The sequence below is a fragment of the Pipistrellus hanaki genome (genome assembly GCF_964339955.1).
Source record: "Pipistrellus hanaki genome assembly, chromosome: 10".
In the NCBI taxonomy this organism is placed as follows: Eukaryota; Metazoa; Chordata; class Mammalia; order Chiroptera; family Vespertilionidae; genus Pipistrellus; species Pipistrellus hanaki.
The window spans coordinates 10,768,259-10,790,016 of record NC_140512.1 but is presented as its reverse complement, the minus strand read 5'-3'; the positions used below and the strand labels follow the sequence as shown (position 1 = coordinate 10,790,016).

General features: G+C 42.6%; 1 protein-coding gene across 1 annotated transcript in view; it reads right to left on the bottom strand.

Moving 5' to 3' along the window:
* The window catches only part of NPSR1 (neuropeptide S receptor 1), a gene marked incomplete at its 5' end in the record, with an annotated part of 63,429 nt that overhangs the window by 5,539 nt on the left and 36,132 nt on the right, over positions 1-21,758 (bottom strand). The window contains 3 exons of the mRNA XM_084897301.1: positions 3,175-3,251; positions 11,158-11,359; positions 13,057-13,150. Coding sequence (XP_084753427.1) covers positions 3,175-3,251; positions 11,158-11,359; positions 13,057-13,150 — 373 coding nt within the window. The remainder of the gene's footprint in view (positions 1-3,174; positions 3,252-11,157; positions 11,360-13,056; positions 13,151-21,758) is intronic.

Below are 21,758 nucleotides of genomic sequence, written 5' to 3'. Positions count from 1 at the left end.
ACCAAGGGAGGCCTGGAGTCAGCCCCCGAAGCTGGAATGAGCGATGTGACCACAAGGGGCGATGCTGAGACACCCATCTGATTGCTTTGGCAATCCAGGGCAAAGCCATTTTCTTAGAATGGACACCCCAGGCGAACTCATTCATCTAACTCAGAAACTCCAATCTCGACAAAGGCTCAAACCAGGGATATTAAAAAACAAAAACAAACCACCCTGAAGGGTATGAGAACACACTGGACTGTCAGCTTGATGGAGACAGGAACTTTGTATTTTCCACTCCTATATCCTCAGAACTCATTGAGTGATTAATATTTGTTGAATGAATTAATACAAACCTCCCTCTCTCTCATTGAGCAGTGGTAAAATAAAGAATGGTGATGGACAGAATGCAGCACAATAGCTCTAGTTAAGTGCCAAGGCTGAAAAACCCTGGTTGCTAGGGAGGCATCTTGGGAAGATACAGGCTTCAGAGCCAGACCGGAATACAACCCCGGCTGTACCAATTGCCAGCTGTGTAACCAAAGGCAAATTGCCTACTGCTCCCAGCCTCAGTTTCCCAATTTTAAAAATGAGATGTGAAACACCAAATTCTCAGTGTTTTTTTTTTTTTTTTTTTTTTTGAGGATTCAAATAAAATAATGAAGTCCAGATGCCAAGCCCTATGCTGAGCATGTCAATTTTTAAAAATATATATTTTATTAATTTTTTTACAGAGAGGAAGGGAGAGAGATAGAGAGCTAGAAACATCGATGAGAGAGAAACATCAACCAGCTGCCTCTTGCACACCCCTACTGGGGATGTGCCCGCAACCAATGTACATGCCCTTGGCCAGAATCAAACCCGGGACCTTTCAGTCCGCAGACCGACGCTCTACCACTGAGCCAAACCAGTTTTGGCGAGCATGTCAATTTTAATGGTGTTTCAGGAGGACTGTGAGCTGCCTTTATGGAGGCCAACAGAAGGTCTTCCTGCATTTAGACAGTTTCTCCTATAGTGTTGTTATCTCTGTATAGGAAGTACGTACACCCAAAAATTACCAGGGGGGATTAGGCCCACGGGAAGCAGGTCAAAAAGCCAGCAGACCAAATTGTCTCCTTTCCCAGTGTCCTGTTTGCTGGGGAAGCAGCTGACCGCGTTGGTTTTTCAGAAAAGTTCCCAGAATGACACTTGCACTCTGAAATCTGCTTAAACTGGAAACGCACTGTCCTCTGCACAGAGCAGCTGGGTGCAGCAAGCAGCAACCTGCCCTTCGCTCTCCCAGTAAGATCAGCAAGGAGCACCTTTCTTCAGTGGGAGCACTCTGGGAAATGCAAAGCCTGCAGCTCCTAAGGCCGGCTCTTCAAACACCGCCAGGCTACAAAGCGCCTTAATTCTCCTTTATTGGGAGATAAAAGGATTAATTCCACCAGCCCTGGCCCTGAACGGGAGTGAAAAGCAGTTACATCCAGCTGTCACTGGGCATTAATAGCTGGGGAAGGCTGGAGGCAGCAGGCTCATTAGATTCTGCAAACCGCCCTAGGCTGTTTCAGCTCAGGCATGAGTCCCTAGGGGGCCCGCGTTGGGAATTAGTCTCCAAGTGGCCAGCTCCTGCTCCTCACCTTCCCCACACTGGGGAATGGAGCCACTGGGAATCCATTCCTGTGAGTTGAACACCAGAAGCGGGGAGGGGAGACACCAGGGGCCCTTGTTATCCTGGGATTTTAAAATGAGGCAGAATTTATTCGTGGCCAGGAGGGGGAGCTATCTGTGGACCTATACTGAGTGCAGGTGGTTTGTTAACAAGGAATCTACCTAGAAGTATTTTAGAATAAATATTTTTCATACGTTAGGAAGTTTATATTCCTCACGTTCATCCCATTAAACATTTTAAGAAGGTATGTCTGATTTCTACAATTTTTAAAAGATGAAATTTGTTTTTGATTTCTGACCATTGGTGGTCTCTTTGTCTATAAATATAACCCAATCTGCATGCTACATGTTTTTAGTGCATTATGTCTCACCTGCTTAACTGTGAAACTATGGCCTCTTCCATCCTGAGGGTTTTTTTCCTTTTCTTTTTTGAACTTCTGGCAAAACAGAGGCCACAGTTAGCTAGGAGGAGGTATGACCTAGTTCTGTGGTCGGCAAAACTGTGGCTAGCGAGCCACATGCGGCTCTTTGGCACCTTGAGTGTGGCTCTTCCACAAAATACCACTGCCTGGGTGAGTCTGTTTTGAAGAAGTGGCAGTAGAAGAAGTTTAAGTTTAAAAAATGTAGCTCTCAAAAGAAATTTTAATCGTACTGTTGATATTTGTCTCTGTTGACTAATGAGTTTGCCAACCACTGACCCAGTTCACCTAACTCACAGCCTTTTCTGTTCCTCAGCTCCTTAGCTCAGGCAGAGCCAAGATCCCTGACAAGCCTGAAATCACTGTGGCAGAGACAAATTAGCTTTCATCAGATCATTTCCCCTGGGACCCACAGCTAGACCACATTTCCCAGCCTCCTTTTCAGCAGGGTATAGTCATGTGTCTAAGTTCTGCCTATGGGAACACAGGAAGAATCCTTGTACACTAGAATCAGGCCTGGGTCATATAAAACACCTCAGTGCATGCCGTGTGGGTGTTCTGAGTGAAGTTTTACTGCAAGAGAATTGGGGGAGGTTACGTGGCCATCTCAGGCTCAGTCTACTGGGAGCTGGAGTGTTGGGTCAGGGGAAAGCATGGACCGTGTTCCACTGGCTTAGGTCCAGAATTGCCCTGTGGATCAAAGGCAGATTTCTCGGTCTGTGAATTCAGCTCAATAGAAATGTCTGCTCTGGTGTTTGGTGAATGGATGGTGTTTTCTTGGACAGTCCTCTCTTTTCACCCGTGTCCTCCTCCTGACCAGGCCTGAGAGACTGGGATCACCCCAGATTCTGGCTCAAAGGCTGCTTAGCACGTCCCTCGGCTGGTACAGCGTGGCCAGACTCACAGTCCTTTTCCTTCTCCCCGTTTCCAGGGAGCCAGGTGGAGGCAGGGCCTAGCTGGGAGGGAAAAGGAGGGGGGACTTCCATGGGGGTCTGATCTGCCTGCTGGGCCCTGGCACAACAGTGCAGGCTTGCTGTATCCAGAGCCCAAGCTCCTGTTTGCTAGAGGAAAACCTCGACAGAGGCAAAGTCCTCCAAGAGTTGGGTAATTCAGATTAGAGGCTTACCCGAGCAGTTGGAAATCACCGTCTCGTGGGCTTTGCTTTTACTCCAAATGGTTCGGATCACAATGGCGTAGATGACACTGTGAAAAGGAGCAAAGGTAATAAATGGCTGTTGGGTGCCCGCCCGAAGGACACAGAAGGAGGGCCGCTTCCACTTCCTGGTGTGAGGTATGGCGGGAGGGGTGCTCTGTATTTGCTGATCGTAGACTCAGCCGATTGCAACGGAAAGCCTCCAGAAAGATAAGCGGGATGCAGCTACTTTTTGAAGTGAGGAGTCTAAGGCTGGTAGCCTTAAATTTCTCTAAAATCACCCCAGTGGTTAGAGGTATAGTTGAGATTAGGATTCAAACACAGGGCTTAGGGTGAAAAAGATTTAGACTTGTAATTAGCTCTACTGCTTGCTGGTGGTATGCCCTGGACGTTAGTCCATGGTTCCTGCCTCCAGTGTTCAGCCTCTGTGTGATCCTCTCCATTGGGTGTGACAGGACCTGTGACTTGCTTCTAATCAATGCACGGGATGAAGGTGATGGGATGCTTGTGGTTACATGGCAGTGTAGCATCTGTCTTGCTAGTATCTGCCTCCATTGCTGGCTTTGAAGAATCACACTGGGGCTGCAGAATCAGGAGTTCTCCAACCCCAAGGGAGTAGTTCTGCCAAGAACTTGTGAGAGGTGGGGAAAGATCCTTCTCTGATGGACACCGCAGCCCTGGCTGACACCTTGGTGCATGCCCTGCCTCAGCAGAAGACCCAGATAAGCCATGAACAGACTCCTAACTCACAAGAACTATGAGATAATGAAGTGTGTTGTTTTAATCATCAGGCTCATGATCATTTTGTTATCAAACAATAGATAACATAGCAATTAGAGTAATATAGCCTGAATGTATGTGTCCCTCCAAAACTCACATGTGGACATTTTAATGACCGATGTGATGGTATATGAAAGCGGGGTCTTTGGGAGATGCTTAGGTCAGAGGGTGGAGCCCTCATGAATGAGATTAGTGCCCTTCTAGAAAGAGACCTTCGCCATTCCACCAGAGAGAAGTCTGCAGCCTGGAAGAGGAACCTCACTGAACTCTGCTGGCATTGGACCTCAGACTCCCAGCCTCCAGAACTGAGAGAAATGCATTTCTGTTGTATATAGTAGAAGTCTGTGGTATTTTGTTGTAGCCCAAACAAAGGCAGTGAGCCCCAGTTGAAACTGGAAATTGGAGTTAACAATACAAACCTCTTCAGAGATTTCTGGGATCAAATGTGACAACATTTTAAATGCCAAGCACAGTGCTTGAAAATTATCTGAGACTCAATAAATGTCATTTTCTGTCCTCTCTCTGCCATTTTTCTCTTCTTTTAAAAAAAATATATTTTATTGATTTTTCACAGAGAGGAAGAGAGAGGGATAGAGAGTTAGAAACATCGATGAGAGAGAATCATCGATCAGCTGCCTCCTGCACACCCCACACTGGGGATGTGCCCGCAACCAAAGTATGTGCCCTTGACCGGAATTGAACCAGGGACCTTTCAGTCCACAAGTTGACGCTCTATCCACTGAGCCAAACCGGTTTTGGCTCCACCATTTTTCATGTAGTATCACATCTCTCTTATGTGATATAATATGTATATGACAGGAAATCAACATGTTCATGACTCAAAAGCGGCAACATTTCTTACTATGTCTTCTTTGGTAAATATAACAATCCATAACCTTCTTTCATGTCATTTGACATTTCCAATACATTAAGTATCTCCACTAAAAACTTGGGGGAAAAGCACTACTTTATTTTAAAACTCCACCTGCTTCCCTCTTGAGATCCACTGGTTAAGAGAGAAATCGGAGCTCCAGTCTGCAGCAGCTGACAAGGCACTAATTGCTTTTAATGATCTTTAGAATATAACTTAATTAATGACTGTTAAAATGCTCTGCTTCTTAATGCTTTTGCTGTCTTGTTCAGCCAACCCCTCTGAGAGCTCTAAGGAAGCGAGAGGCCTTTTCGGAGCTTCCCCCTTCCCCTCAGACAGCTGCCCAGGGATTTTTCTGGAATTTGCATGTCTACATTAAAGAAACAAATGAGAACAAAAATTACTAGTGAGTCTGTTCTTTACTTAAGTCGAACATTTGTTGGAGCCGGGAAACTTTTCCCCAAGGAAATGAAATCCAAGGAAAGTTTACAGCCACACGAGGTGATGTATATTATAATTGCAAGTCCAGTACTTAATTGATCACTAACTCAAATATTTATTAACAATTGAACAATAATTCAAATATTTATTGACCACCAACCGCATACATGGTGGAAATGAATAAAGGTCTTATGTGTTAGGGGTGTGGGCCTAAGTCACCCCACCTCATCTTTGTTTTTTTAAATATATTTTTATTGATTTCAGAGACCAAGGGAGAGGGAGAGAGAAATAGAAACATCAATGATGAAAGAGAATCATCTATCAGCTGTCTTCTACACACTCCACACTGGGAATTAAGCCTACAACCCAGGCATGTGCCCTGACCAGGAATTGAACCGTGACCTCCTGGTTCATAGGTCAATGCTCAACCACTGAGCCACGCTAGCTGGGCCCCACCTCATCTTTAAAGGACCAGTGAGGCAAGTAGAAAGCCAGCCCCAGCTTTCCTTTTCACCAGGAAAATGCCTAGTAAGGAGGGCACTCCTTTAATTTATTACCCAAATCTGGCCACTTCTCGGGCTGTAGCAGTCAGGCATCAGAGAGACATCAGAATTACATCTGTCTCCTCTTTCTTCCTCATCTTTTATTTCAAAGTAATAAGCAAGTTGTGTGGTTTGTCCCTGCAAAGTGTCCCTGCCTCTACATCCCTGCTCTTCAGGACCCGTACAATCTCTTTTTATGTGTGTCGGTGGGTTTCACTGTGATCAAACACACAGAACATAACATGCATCATTTTTACCATTTTTAAGTGTGCAGTTCAGTGGCATTAAGAACACGTACATTGTTGTGCAACCATCACCACCGTCCATTTCCAGAACATTTTCATCTTCTCAAAGGGAAGCTCTGTCTCCATTAGACACAGAAACATGGAAAGCTTTGTGAATGGATGTGCTATTCTCACCCGGAGACCATGCTGCCTGCTCTGTATCACTCCGATCTTAGTGTGCTTGCTGCTGAAATGGGTACCCCTTCTGGTCTCCTGTCTGATTGCTGCCTCTGTCTTCTAAGACCTCCACTCTGCTACCATGTTGGATGCTCACCCCACCATGGGAGCTGGTGCTCCTGGGCAGAGAACCGTCCCCCAGCTCCAAAGCCCTCCAGCACCCCCTCTTTCCTACAAGATGACACTCAGTGTCTTATGTGGAGCACCCGAAGCCTCCCTCGTCTTCCTCGGCCTTCCTCACCTTGATCATTACCATCCTCCCATAGGTATAAGTTTCACACATAGTCTATAATACAGCAATATATTTTATATAATACATTGTACATGATTATGAAGGAGCAAAATGCTGTGAAAGACATAATGTAGGGTGATATACGAGTATATAATAGGGGCCTTGACTTGCCCTGGGGTCAGGGACAACTTCCCAGAGGAGGTGACCATTCAGCTAAGATCTGGAGGGAAAAATGGTGTTTTAAATGCAGAGGGAGATGATCCCTCAGGCAGAGGGAACAGTATGTGCAAAGGCTCAGAGGCAGGAGGGAGCATGGCACCATTGAAGAACTTCAAGAAGGCCGGTGTTGGCTGTGCCTGTGGGCGGTCAGCATGTGTATGTGGCCTAAGATGAGGATGGCCTTGTACACAAGGTTGGAGGTCTTGAGTGTTAGCATGAAACAATGGAAACTCAGTGAAGGGTTCTAACCAGGAAAGTGAAATGACTGCTTGACAGTTTTTTGAAGATCAGACCTTTTTCCTGTATGGATGTAGTATTTCTATACAGATGCAGAGCCTGGTGTCTGATCTGAACAGTCCTGGAAAGGTATACCAGACGTTCCTAACAGCGCTGCCTCTGAGGAGTGGGGCAAGGCGGATGTGGGGGGAACATTTTTCTTTTTCATTTCATACTCTACTGCATGCTTAGCACTTTTCCAAACAAAATAAAGGCTCTGACTGCCGTAAGGAATAGGCATGTAAAACAGATAGGAAGCTATTGCACTGGACAGAATGAAAGATTGTAATAACCCTGGGAGTGTATACCGCCTCAACTGTCCTTGAATTTTAATCCAAGTCTTGGTGAAACAAATACATAGTGTGGCCTAAAGTTAGGGGGGTGAGAATATGCCAGCCTCCACATGGGCTTCCCAGTCGGGTCCCCCTACCCCAAGGAAAAGCAAGTAGATTTATTTCATTAGATCACGAATCAGTGCTCCATGCCAAACATGCTTTTACCCACTTACACCTTCGCAGTTGTCAGCCCTGGATCTTTTATGCCTCTGCCCTGATATCACAGAGATGAAAATGATCAGAGAATGAGGTATCAATTAGGTGCAAGCGAATAACCACAGCCAACGCAAGGCACTGTGGCAGAGCTGACAGCCGCCCCAGCGGCAGTGAGACAGGTGTGACACGTGAATTTGCAAACAATGGAGTGGTGTTGACCCAGAAAAACACTGCATTGCCTTTAATGTTACTCATGAGGATTTCAAGTCCTGGGAGCCTGATTGAGCTAATGACAGAACAGCTACATCTTTATTCAGACATAGCTCTCTTATGAGCTTGCCACAGACAGTATGACTCCTCTCTGCCTATCTCTTTTCTTCCCTCCTTCTTTCCATCACAGATATTTACAGAAGATCTACCATTTGCCAGAAATGGATCTAGGCACTAAATGGCCAGAGATGTCCATGTTGTGTGTGTGTGTGTGTGTGTGTGTGTGTGTGTGTACACGTGCGTGCGCAGGGAGTATGCTATTTCCAAAGACAACACAAAAACACCCAAGTTGGGTTGTAGGTAAGTTTGATGAGAAGCCTTGGTGGAAAGAAGCAGCTCAAATGAATGGGGGACAGTGAGAGACCCACATGGCAGATCCGGCTAGACAGCACAGGGGGAGCCACTGCTGCGCGCAGGCATCCGCCTTGCTGAGCAAGCGCTTTGACTGATTTCATGAACTGACAGGAAATCAATCAGGAGAGAAGCCAGGACCTGTGGCTGTCACCGAAATTGATCAGTCAGTTGCCCATGGCAGCCTGAGTCTCTTCCTCCCAATTAGTTTCCTGGGGCTGAGGCTAGGACAGACCGCTCTCCTCACCACGTGCCCCTGCTAACGTTGCTATGACTGCCCTTTCATTGGTTGTCTAAATAACCTTCATCTCTCCTTCATGATCCCTCCCAAATTCAACTTGGTGGGGAGGAGCATAGTAAGTTGAAATGAACTGCAGAGGTTAATGTATCGACTGAGCAGAATGACAGGGCAATCTGTAATCTCAGCCAGGCTGCTGGGCTGGCTTATGGGGATCACGCTGCCCAGTTTGACCTCTAATGGGGAGCAAGCCATTTCATTCCTTTTAGCCCTAAGTCTGTTCTTGTACAAAATTCAGCTTTAGTATTTGTTTTTTCTGAGACTGAATGTGAGCAAAGAGGAAGAACAAGAGATTCCCATAATATCAGAAAACACTTGGACAATACCTAGCCACTTAATGATCAAAGAAATGCATATTGAAACAATGAGATAGCTTTTCTTTAAACTCTATGACTGACAATATATATATATATGTGTGTGTGTGTGTGTGTGTGTGTGTGTGTGTGTGTGTGTATGGCTAATATGCTAAATGTCTGGCCATCCGGGTAATGACGTCATGTAGCAATGTCTGCCTTCCTCTCCCTAGTGACGACTAGCTCCTTGCAGTCTTTTCAGCCCAGGAACATGACTTGATTCATAGTCAGGTGCAAACATTTTACACTTTAACCAAATGTCTGTGAAGCATTTTTCTGTGCTTCATTTGATTTTCACAGAAGTCCTGGAGTAGGTAGATAGGAGACTTGGTGGAATCCTATTTTCTTTTCACTAGCCTGAAAATGGAGATTTAGAAAGCTTAGAAACTTGACCTGACTGAAAAGAAAAATTGTTGGACCTTGAAAATGACTTCAGGTTTTCTCACTCACAGAATATAGTCAAACACTCCTGCAGTTAAATATTTTACCCTCAGTTCTCCCTGCGTGATCTACCATAATAATCTGCTTCCTGTTGATATTTACTGCTGTGTTGCTGACAATTACCTGAAAGAGAAGTTGGGGTGCTTCACTGGGCTGGGAAAAGTTCAGCTAAATCAGAAAGCAGGTCTAATTAAGCAAGTTTACTCCATATATATAAAAGGCTAAGTTGACTCCTGCATACACAATACATATAAAGCTCTCACTGGCGCCAATCGCACGCCTGTGTTTCCATCTGTCATTGTTGATTGTGAATTTGGTCTATTATAGAGAAAGGGCAAATAGTGATATAAAAACATTTCTTTTAATTAATTTCTTTTCATTGTATAATACATGAATCCATGTACTGGGACACTAGTGATTTAATAAAGAAATGGTACCATTTCCCATTGGGTCAGGGGGAGAAAAGCCAGAGTTCTTATTTGCTGTCGGCAGGAAACCCCTTTTCCCAGAGGACAGTTGATAAATATATATCAGTATTAAAGTGAGCATCATCTTTGATTTAGTAAATCCACAAGAAGAACTTAGGAGGAACTGATCATAGACTCAGTGATTTTTAAAAAAAATTTTTTTTATTTTTTATTTATTTATTTTTTTTAAGGACAAGAGTTTTTATCATAGCACTAGAGGCCCGGTGCACAAATTAATGCATGGGTGGGGTCTGGCTGCCCACCCTGATCGGGGTGATTTGGGGTGGGGCCAGCTGGGGGGAGGGGCTGTGGGAGGTTGGCCAGCTGGCCCTGACCCTTCAAGTGGGTTAGCTGGCTGCAGTGTGCATCATAGTGACTGGTCATTCTGGTTGTTCTGGTCACTTAGCTCTTACTGTGTGTATAAATATATATGTAGATTGTTTATGCTACCAAAGGCTGGTTTCCTTTGCCAAGGACAAAGTACGTGAAACCCCATGGCAGGCATGGGGACACTCAAAGGGTGCAGGATGGCAGGATCAGCATGCCCTGCATCCACACTGAACACCAAGATGGCTCCCTGCAGCCCCACCATGCACTCCACCCTTCCAGAGGTGGCCCTGTCACATGACCAGGTGAGACCTATCCTGTCCAGGTAGCTGTGGTCTTCTCTGCTGAAAGACCAGCTCTGGCTCACCATTGGCCTTAGGACAAAGGGAGCATCCTATGGCTTGGTTTCTAAGGCCCTTCCCAGCAAGCCTCCCCCCGCCCCAGAAAGAGCTTACTGCAAACTTTTCTCCCACTGGCTCTGCCTGCCTGTCCTTTCCTGTTTCCATACTCACTCTGACCTCCAGTCACCAGGGAACCAACTGCCCCTCTGCTTTCTTTCCCCTTCTCCTGTCAGAGTTCTTCTATCCTTCAGTGTGGCTTCTGGGAAATGCTCCTTGCCATGACCTGACTTCTGGTACACACACTCTACTTATGTTTTGTGTTATTGTTGTTTTTGCTCAGTTTTGTTTCAACTATTTTTTCAGTGATAATATCTCTGGAACTGGTACTATGTCTTATACTTGAAAGGCTGGACAAAGAGCAGGGAGTGAAATCAGACAGACCTGGGTTCAAATCCTGTGTGATGTTGGGTCAGTTACAACCTCTCTGAGCTTGAGTGTCATCATTTATTAAATGGCGACAGCAGTAGTTCTTTCATAGAGTTGAAGCATGGCTAATGGGGTAACTGTTAGCCAGTTAGCCCATTGCCTGTCTCATAGCGCACACTCAGCAAATGTTAGTGCCCTGCTCCTTGCTCTACATGGAGGAGCTGGGCTTAGCACAAGCTTTAGATAAAAGCATGTGGCCCGGCCACTTCCCGCAAGAACACGAGGCGCAGTGAGTGGGCTGTAGGGGCGGAGAGTGGCAGTTGCCAAACCAGGAAAGCTCCCTCGGGGTCTGGCCTGCGGGCCTCTTACCTGATGATGGCCAGAGGGATGAAGTACACCAGGAAGGCCACAACGGTCATGTACGGGGTCCAGTAGGAGTCATCGGGCCATAGGGCCCAGCACTGCACCTCGCCGTTGGAGAGCTTCCTCTTCCCGAATATGACGAGGGTGGGGATGGAGAACAGGAAGGAGAGGCCCCAGGCAGTAGCGATGAGCACCTTGGCTTGCTTTTCTGCTCAGAGAAAACAGAGGCAGGGCTGGGCCTCACTAATTTCACAGTGAGGAAATACATGGCTTTACATATTTAAAAGGACACTCTATTCATCGCTGCCTTTCCTGTAATTTAGGATGCCGTTCAGAATGCTGCACAGTGTCTCCCAAAACTCGTCATCTTTGCTCTGAGCTAAACAATGTTATTTTATTTATTTATTTATTTATTTATTTATTTATTTATTTATTTTACCTAGTGAATATGGGGAAACATGCAACTGACCATGCTCCCCTCTTGGCTGTAGATCCCAGGCTCTCTCTCCACTTCCAGCAGCTATCCTGAGACACACCCACACGCTTTCTGATACGTAGTTTTCCTTCTCCTATTTCAACTTAAAATACGCTGGTGGAGGTGTCGCACCATGGGTATCAATAAAAAATCATTTATTTTATTTTATTTTATTTTATTTTATTTTATTTTGTTGATGCTTGGAGGTGCCTTTTAATAGACCACATTCACTCCTTCCCGGAGCCAGCTGGGCATACGCAATGGATGAATAAGTGTATCACACCTCTGTATACATGTATTGTAGACTGCCTCTCCCATTTCCCCTCATCCCATTCCCTGCTTTCTTCTCTACCATAATCCCCAGGGCATGGCAGTGCTCAAAAGCTTGGTGCTGGGCACACACACACACACCCTAGAGAAAGCCTACGAAGCAGGTAAACTCAATTACTTTGAATTGCACACAATAAATTGATATATTTCAGGTTAAAAATTACCTTTTTGCTTGTGGTCACTATGGCTTGTCCAACTCTCATTCCCAGAAGTAAGGACTCCCTTTTTCTTGCAATCTCTCTTCTGCCTCTCTCTCAACCATATCTATTGATAGCATTGCTTTGACTTTGTCTGTATATTAATCTTATCATTCTGCATGGCTTCCTCTGCATGCTGTTGTATCACTAAACATTTTAATGTCAATGTACATGACTGCCCATGGTTCTACCACATCCTCATTGAGAGAGACAGGGTGTGTCACAGGCAGCTGAGCTAGACCCACACTATCTGAGGTCAAATCCAGCCCATGCACCTACAAGCTGCATGACCTTGGACAAGTTACTTTTACTTTCTGAAGTGTAATTGCCCAGACTGGAAGATGCAGATAATACTAGAGCCTACCTCACAGAGCTGTTGTGAGGATTAAAATGTTTAACATATGTAAAGAACTTAGAGTCATGGATGGCACATAGCATGCAATCAATGCACCTAAGCTACTGAAACTTCTTTAGGACAGCTAGCCATTCCTCCACTGAGGGACACCCAGAGTGGCACTGGATTTTTGCCATTCTAAGCAATGCTACAAGACACAGCACATATATGTATTCATGTACCCAGAGAAGATGCCAAGAAGTAGAATTTCTATGTCAAGGGCTACACATTTTATTATATTTAATTAGATATGGTTAAGCTGCCGAAGTATCTGCTCTAATAGTATGTATTCAGTAGTATCTGATGACATTCATTCTATTTAGTCTAAAATTCTGCTTGCTCTATTAATTTTGCTACCTTGGGTGTAAATTTTGCAGGATGGTATTTTAAAGACATCACCTATTTTCCATAAGTTGGCTTTTGTCACATTTTTAATGATACTTGACTACACCTCGTAGTCCAGATTTCATAGCAGGCCTCCAACACAGCAGCTGGCTGAGGCAGCTCACCTCCTTGCAAGAAGTTCATGGGGTGGACGATGGCGTGGTATCTGTCTATGCTGAGGGACACCAGCACGTAGGTGGAGGCGTAGAGCAGCACAACCTGGAGGCAGAAATGAGAGGAGCTGAGTGACGTCACAGAGGTGAAGGAAGGCACCCAGTGGGAAGAGGCGTTCTTGGTGCTGTTTGGAAAGCCGGGCACTGAACGCTGGGGGAAATGGGGTTGGGTGAGGGAGGGGAAGGCTGCCTCCCATTCTAGGAAGCAGCACGCTGTTCTTGATGCTGGAACTGGCCTCGCTAGTGGTGACAGTTGAGAATGCTCCCCGCTCTCTGGCTCGCTCACTCACTTGGCTTCTCGGAGACTCCGCATTTCAGAATCAGCCTCTTGGGACATGTGCAGGGTACATTTGCTGGTGCTTGACTTTTAAAGCTAAATCTAATTTTCTCTGTCACCACGGACATTCCAGAATAATTAAAAACAAAACGTCCCCTTGCCTTTTATCTGCGAGAGTTGCTGAGAGATGATGAAAGGAGGGTTTGGGTAGGAAAGGGCTGGTTTAAGTCACTTGTTATCCTTGGAGAGGACACTCAGAGCTCCCGTTCCTCTACTTCCCCAGCAGAACTCCTCCCTACAGTAGGTCCCCAGGTCTCCCGTTCCCACTCCCCACCCTCTCCTTTATCAACCTTGCCCAGCCCTGTGATTACCCGGTGTGCAGTGCTATTTGCATACTTTGCAGAGAAGGAAATTGGGATATGAGACCTTAATATCCCTCGTGTGAAGAGCACACTCCAACTGTAATGACAGGAAACAGCTCCAAAAGGACAAGCAAGGAGAAAAGACCTCAGCTGACTCTGAGCCTCTTTTTACTTGGAGAGCAGCATCTCTCTGCTCCAGAACCTTCGGGTCAAATCCAGAGCATGCAGAGGAGGAACGCGAAGGCTGACTGTCTGAATTTTTCTAAAATGAAATAACATGACTTTGGCAATGACCTTTGTCTGAATTTGTGCCTTTTTTTTTTTTTCCCCTTCTCAGACAAATCCCAAGCAATCACATTGCTGCCCTGTATTATCTCTATTTTGGTAACACCACCACAAGACAGCCCAGCACTAATATTTCAGAAGGTGTCCTGGGGTAGGGGTTCCGAGGGCTGATCAGAGATTGAAGGCTCCATGAGGAATTTAAGGGGGAAAGTCTCCTCTTGCTAAAAAGGCGATATATGGGCAGGAAGAAAAATGATGGCCATCTTTAACCAAAACATCAGACAACTGACTCCCTAGAGAAAGGTGGGATTTCTGTGTGGCCCATGAATTCATAATTGTTAGGGCTGCTGAGGGGGGGACCTCCGAGAGGGAATGGGAGAGAGAGCTCCCCCGGCAAAGCCATGGAGGTGGGATGCCGCGAGGTGACAAGGTCAGAAGAGGCAGGGCCATCGGAGCCCGGACTGAGTGAGGCGGCTGACACCCGCTCTGAAATCGGAGCAGGAAGAAAGGTCACTGTGAAGAGCTCCCGGAGAAGCAGGCTATGTTAATAAAACGCAATCTATTCTGAGACTGTCAAACAAGGTATTTAATTTCAGGGCTTTCGGAACATCTAGGCAGGGGAAAATATTAAAGGTTACTTAGAAAATGCATCTCCAATGGTCATGCTTTTCTTCACAAAGATAAGTGGAAAAGAGTAACAAAACATGTTCACAGTTTTGAAAGAAAAAGTATGAGAACTTTATGAATATATTTTTATGCAAAGGCACAGAATTATTCATATATATATGACATCAGATTACCTTCCTGAAAAATCTTCTTTGAGGAAATATTTCTGCCGATTGGGAATTGTTTCAAAATGAAGAACTCAAGAAGAGGGAAGGGGATCGAATAATAATAGCAAGGTAAGCAATGAGTCAGAAAAACACAAAATGTTTACAAGCAACTATGAATATAGTTGTGAAGTATTTCAGAAGAAAATCTGGGAAGTTGAGTGAGAAGAGAGGGTAGAAGGAAAGAAGTCCTGTTACATTTCCATGTGGGCATTGAGGCATCTCTTTTGCTTTTTACTTTGATATTAAATTTAAAATTAAAGATAAGCTATCCTAGAATGAAATAAAAATGGAGAAAAAGATCTTATTAGTTTCCTATGGCTACTGGAACAAATCACCACAAACTCTGTGGCTTAAACCAACATAAATGTATTCTCTCGCATTTTTGGAGACCAGAGGTCCAAAATCAGTTACAGAGGCTCAAATCAAGGTGTTCTCAAGGCCCTCCCCTCTCCCCCCCTTTTTTTTTGGAGATGCTAGAGGAACATCAGGACCTCCTCTCCAGCTGCAGGTGGCTGCCAGCATTCTTTGTCTTGTGACCACACCCATTCCATCTCTGAGTCCATGGCTACAATCCCTCCTCTGTCTCTGTGTCACCTACCCCCTTATAAGGATGATTGTAGGGGACCCACCACGATAATGCAGTCATCTCCACATTTCAAGATCCTTAGTTTAATCACATCTGCAAAGATTTTTGTGGTTTCTTCCCCCCCACCCCCCCACATAAAGCAAACATGCATAGGCATTGGAGATTAGGAACTGGATATTTTTTGAGGGCCACTTTTAGCCTACCACAATTAGTTACCAAATAGAAAGGAAAACACAAGCGAAACAGGAAGGAATTTAAGACAGAAAGATTAAATGAGGTGGCTGAAATAACACCAGACACGACTTGTCACAATCAGAGATGGCTTGAGCCTCTTCACTGAAACAAACAAGGACTGGTTACAAAACCGTCCCCAAATTCAACCGTGTCCTATTTAGAAGAGAAACCTCTAAAACCAAATGATTATCAAAGTTTACAAATGGAGTGATAGATAGGTATGTCAAGCAACTAAAAATGAGAAGAAGGCAGTCATTTCAATACTACTATCCAACAAATTAAATTTAAGGCCAATAGCACTTCGTGGGATAAAGGGATTATTTCTGTTAACAAAGGATACAAAAACATCATGGCAAGAAAATATTATCATAATAAACTTATATTAATAACCTAACACTAAATATAAGCTACTAAAATGTTCAGAGCTTTACAGAGGAACAAATACAATTATACATAGATAGAAATAAAACAAATTTAAGAATAATATACATTACTATAAAATATCAAGGTAACATTTCAAAAATTGGTCATAATGAAACTATAAAAAAAACAAAAAACAACCCTCAATAGATTCCAAAAAGTGACACTTGTGCCAATTTACAAGCAATAAAAGCTGACATTAGTATTATGTTTTTTTTAATACCACTTGGAAATTTAAACGCCCCTATAATTAACTTGAGTCAAAAAGGAAATCAAAGTACAATTATAGTCAATTCATAAATGTCAACAATGAGAATTCTACACATCAACAACATATGGGATACCATTTGGAGAACAGGCGGCAGTTTGAGGACATACGTTTGAATTCTCACTACCCCACCCCTCAATTCTGACAAAAATGACCTAGGAAGTATGAAACCAAATAAAATCTTGGGGAGATGTGAGATTTAAATAGAGGAAATTTAGAGAAATTTTATTTTTAAAGATTCCAGACTGGCTTCATTTAAAGGAGGATTCCTAGAGTGACTTAAAAAAATGTTTAATGTACTTTATTTTTATACAGCAGTTGTAGATTTACAGAAAAAATTGAGAAGGTGGTACAGGTTGACTGTGGAAATCTGTTTCTGGCCTCTGTTCTGTTCCATTGATCTACTTGTTGGTTCTCTCACCAATTCCATGCTGCCTTAGTTACTGTAGCTTTATTTAAAGTCTTGAAATCAGATTGCTCTTCTCACCTTCTTCTTCTTCTGTATTGTGTTGGCTATTCTGTGTCTTGTGCCTGTCCATATAAACTTTAGTTTGTCTGTATCTATAAAATAACATGGCGGGATTTTGATTGGGATTGCATTGAATTTTTAAATTACATTGGGCAGAATTGACATCTGAACAATAGTGAGTTTGCCTATCTATGAACATGGAGTATCTATCCACTTATTTAGATATTCTCTCATCAGAGTTTTGTGGTTTTAAAATATTTATCTTGCATGTATTTTGTTAAATTTACACCTTAGTATTTCATAGCTTGTTGCTACATAAATGCTGTTGTGGTTTTAATTTTAGATTCAAAATTTTATTGCTGATATATGAAAAAACAATTGACTTTTATATATTAACTTTGTATTCTGTAACCTTACTATTTCCATTTAATAGTCCTATAGGGTTTTCCTCCTATTCTTTTGGATTGCTTATATAAACAGTCTTGTTTGTGAACAAAGTTGTTTTTATTCCAGTCTGTTTCCTTTTATTTGCTTTCCTTGTCCCTTTGAATTAGTTGGCACTTTGATGCAGTACTGAGTAGGAATGGCGAGAGGGAGCATCTTTGCCTTGTTCTCAGTCTTAAGAGGAAAGATTCTGGTTTCTTACCATTAAGTATGAGGTTATTTTAAAAGGTCTTTTTGTAGATATTCTTTATCAAGTTGAAGAAGTTTCCAACTATCAGTTTTCTTAGAGTTTAAAAAAAAATAATAAATGAGTGTTGAATTTTGTCAAATACTATTCTATTGATGAGACCATATACATTTTCTTTACCTTTTTGATGTAATGGACTACATTAATGAATTTTTTTGCACATTTTGTAATTGTCTCACAGTTCTTGGATATTTCATTTTTTTTAAATACAGTACACATCTTTTAGAGTTAAGTTCACAGCCAAAGTGAGTGGCAGGTTCGGAGACTTCCCATAAACTCACAGCCCTCACTTGGCACAGCCTCGCTCATTATCAAAATCCTGCACAGGAGTGTCACAATCAATGGACAGATGCCTGGAACTGGTGTGTCTTCCAGTCATCGCAGAGAGTCTGTGTGAATGCTGGGCATAGTTTTGACACAGCCAGACAATGGCAGCTCTCCCTTTGCCTCCATTTCCTGCTTGCACAAAGCTTGAAGGTCAGGCAAAGGTGAGAGGTCAGGGCCTTCTCTCTTTCTTCCCTAGCACGGGTCAGGCAAACCCAATAAGGCAAATCCAATTCTTTTGGATAAACAATCCAAAAGAATAGGAGGAAAACCCTATAGGACTATTAAATGGAAATAGTAAGGTTACAGAATACAAAGTTAATATATAAAAGTCAATTGTTTTTTCATATATCAGCAATAAAATTTTTGAACTTAAAATTAAAACCACAATAACATTTATGTTGCACCAAACTATGAAATACTAAGGTGTAAATTTAACAAAATACATGCAAGATAAATACTTTAAAATCACAAAACTCTGATGAGAGAAGTCAAAGAATACTTAAGCACAGGCATCGTCCTGAGTGTGCCCTTTGTCTTCTAGATTCTCAGGGCTCTGTCAGAGGTTTTCTAAACCCCTACGAATATCTCATTATTAAGCTTATTAAAAAAAAATATATGTATATGTGTATATATATGTGTGTATATATACACACACACATACACATATATATATGTGTATATGTACACACATACATGTATATGTATATGTATGTGTGTATATACATATACACACATACACATACACATACACATACACACATATACATATACATATATGTGTATATATATTTAATTTTATTACGTTTATTGAGGTAACCTTGGTTAATAAAATTATATAAGCTTCAGGTGTACAATTCTATAACACATCATCTGCATATTGCATTGTGTGTTCACCACCAAAAGGCAAGTCAGCTTATGTTTATTTTTTTAAATACATTTAAAAAATATATATTTTATTGATTTTTTACAAAGAGGAAGGGAAAGAGATAGAGAATTAGAAACATCAATGTGAGAGAAACGTTGATCAGCTGCCTCCTGCATACCCCCCAACTGGGGATGTGCCCGCAACCAAGGTACATGCCCTTGACCGGAATCAAACCCAGGACCTTTCAGTCCTCAGGCTGACGCTCTATCCACTGAGCCAAACCGGTTTTGGCTAAATACATTTTTACTAGAGGCTCAGTGCATGAAATTCATGCACTGGGGGAGGGGGCAGACCCCTCAGCTCAGCCTGCGCCCTCTCACAATCTGGGACATCCCTCTCACAACTCGGGACCCCTTGTTCCTAAATGTCCACCTGCTAGCTCTTAATGGCCCCAATGCTTGCTCCTTACTGCTTGGCTCACCTCCCCTTAGTGCTGCTGCAAAGGCAGGAGAGGCTCCTAACACTGCTGCTGTGCTCACCAGCCATGGGCCTGGCTTCTGGCTGAGCAGCACTCCTGCTGTGGGAGCGCCCTGACCACCAGAGGGCAGCTCCTGCGTTGAGCGTCTGCCCCTAGTGGTCAATGAGTGTCATAGTGACCAGTCATTCTGGTCATTCCGCCCGCCATAGAGGTTACTGGGCTCTTATTATATAATTTTATTAGAAGGAATATTATTGACATGAATAACTCTGGGTCAAAAGGACATTTTTCAGTTAGTAATTAGAAAAGACATAGGTTATCATGTATTTGAAAAATGTGAAGGGAAGTGTGGCAGCCAGTCTCCAAGGTATCCCCAATGATCCTTGCCTCCTGGTTGGCTCCTTTGTGGGTCTTTTATTTCCATTCTGAATCAAGGCTGACCATGTGACCCATGGAATAATGTGGAGGTGATGATGTATGATTTCTGAGACGAGTTCATAAAACATGTGCCTCTACCATGATCCCTTGGGTAGCTGATCCTTGGGAAAGCTGGCTGCTAGGTCGTGAGGCCACTAAAGAATATTTGTGGAGAGGCCCGGGTGAAGAAGACCTGAATCTTCTGTCAAAAGCTGGCACTAACTTGCCAGCCATGTGAGTGAGCCACCTTGAAAGTTAACTGATCTGTGTAGTCCAGACCAGACTTCCCAATGATGGCAGTGCTGGGCAAGAGCTGATGGAGCTCTGTGATAAGCCTTTAGCTGGATCCGCCAGGCCAAGCTGTTTCTGAATGCTCCACTAAGGAAACTGTGAGATATTAAATGTTTATTGTTTTAGGCCACCAAGTATTGATGTAACTTGTTTCTCAGCAATTGATAGAGTAAGCAGTTGAAAATATTTATCTGCTTACTCTATCAATCCTCAAGAAGAAATATGGAAGCAAAAATCCTCAAGAACTATGTTTTAAATATTTTCACTGAGAAAATACTAGCCCCAGACAGTAACAGGGCTCTTTCACATCTAAACTCACAAGGTTAGGCGCTGAACACAAAAGGAGATTTTTAATTGTAATGACTTTCTATTTTCTGAATGTGGAATAATTCCATTACCAAGATTTGAAAATGATGGAACAACTGAAAATCATAATCTCACTTATGAATATAGATGCAAAGATTCTAAAAAGAAAGTCATACTAACAAATGGAATCTAACAAGATTAAATTTTCCCAGAAATGTCTTATACCTGTAAAGTTACAATAACTTAAATCTGAAGTCCTGGCAACAAAAGTAAAATACATTAATGGGAAATCATTTTAAGAACTCAGGAATAGAACACATTGGTCCTAACACCAGTTATAAAATGGTCCATTCTTTCCATACTAAGTTCAATTGTGTTTATTGCTGTATCTTAATCTATGTTATATATATATATATATATATATATATATATATATATATATGGATGATGTATTAATAATGAAATATATATGTTACAGAGGTAATATTTTACACCCAATATATATTTTTTTACAATTATATTTTTTTACAATTATATTTTATATTGAAGCATATTCTACAGGCAAAGTAGAATATGTCTTTAATCTAAAAATAGATACTATCAATAACTGAGAAAATAAGTATGCTGGTTATAAAAGATTAAAAAAAAGGATAATAGCAATTAAGAGAAGAAATTCAAATGCCAACAGATATTGTAAAAGGTTGAATTTGGGTAGTCATACAAGTTAAAACAACTGAAGAGAATACCTATTTTCTAAAAACTGCCATATTTTTTCAAAAACAACAGTAGCCAGTGTTGTTGGGTTAGTTTGAGGAGAAAGCAAAAAAAAAAAAAAAAAAAAAAAAAAATTGAAAAAATTTCTCAAGATTACTTAACTAGTGCTATGTATAGTATGAGTGTTTGCATCTTTCCCAAATTCACATGTTAGAATCCTAAAGCCCAACTTGATGGTATTAGTAGGCGGGACCTATGAGATGTGATTAGGTTATGAGCGTGGAGCCCTTATGATGGAATTAGTGCCCTCATAAAACAGACCTTAGAGCTCCGCTGCCCTTTCCACCACCAGGACATAAGCAGAAGTCTGCAGCCTGAAAGAGGGCTTTCACTGAGCCATGCTAGCACATTGATCTCAGACTTCTAGCCTCCAGAATTGTGAGAAATAAATGTTTGTTGTTTGTCCAGGCTGGTGTGGTTCAGTTAGCTGAGCTTCATCCTCTGTACCCAAAGGTCACTGCTTTGATTTTCGGTCAGGGCTCATACTCAGGTTGTGGGTTCCATCCCTAAGCAGGGTACATATGGGAGGCAACTGATTGAAATTTCTCTCTCATCAGTGTTTCTCTCTCTCTCTCTCTCTCTCTCCTCCCTCTCAAATAAATAATAACATATTTAATTTTTTTAATGTTTGTTTATAAGCCACCTGCTCTATTTTTGTTACAACACCCTGGATGAATGGAGACAATCAGACTATGTCAAAAGCCTTACCACTTTCCTGAAATTTTTATTTAATGCTTTAATTATGAATTTTGATAATTTTATTATTGCTTA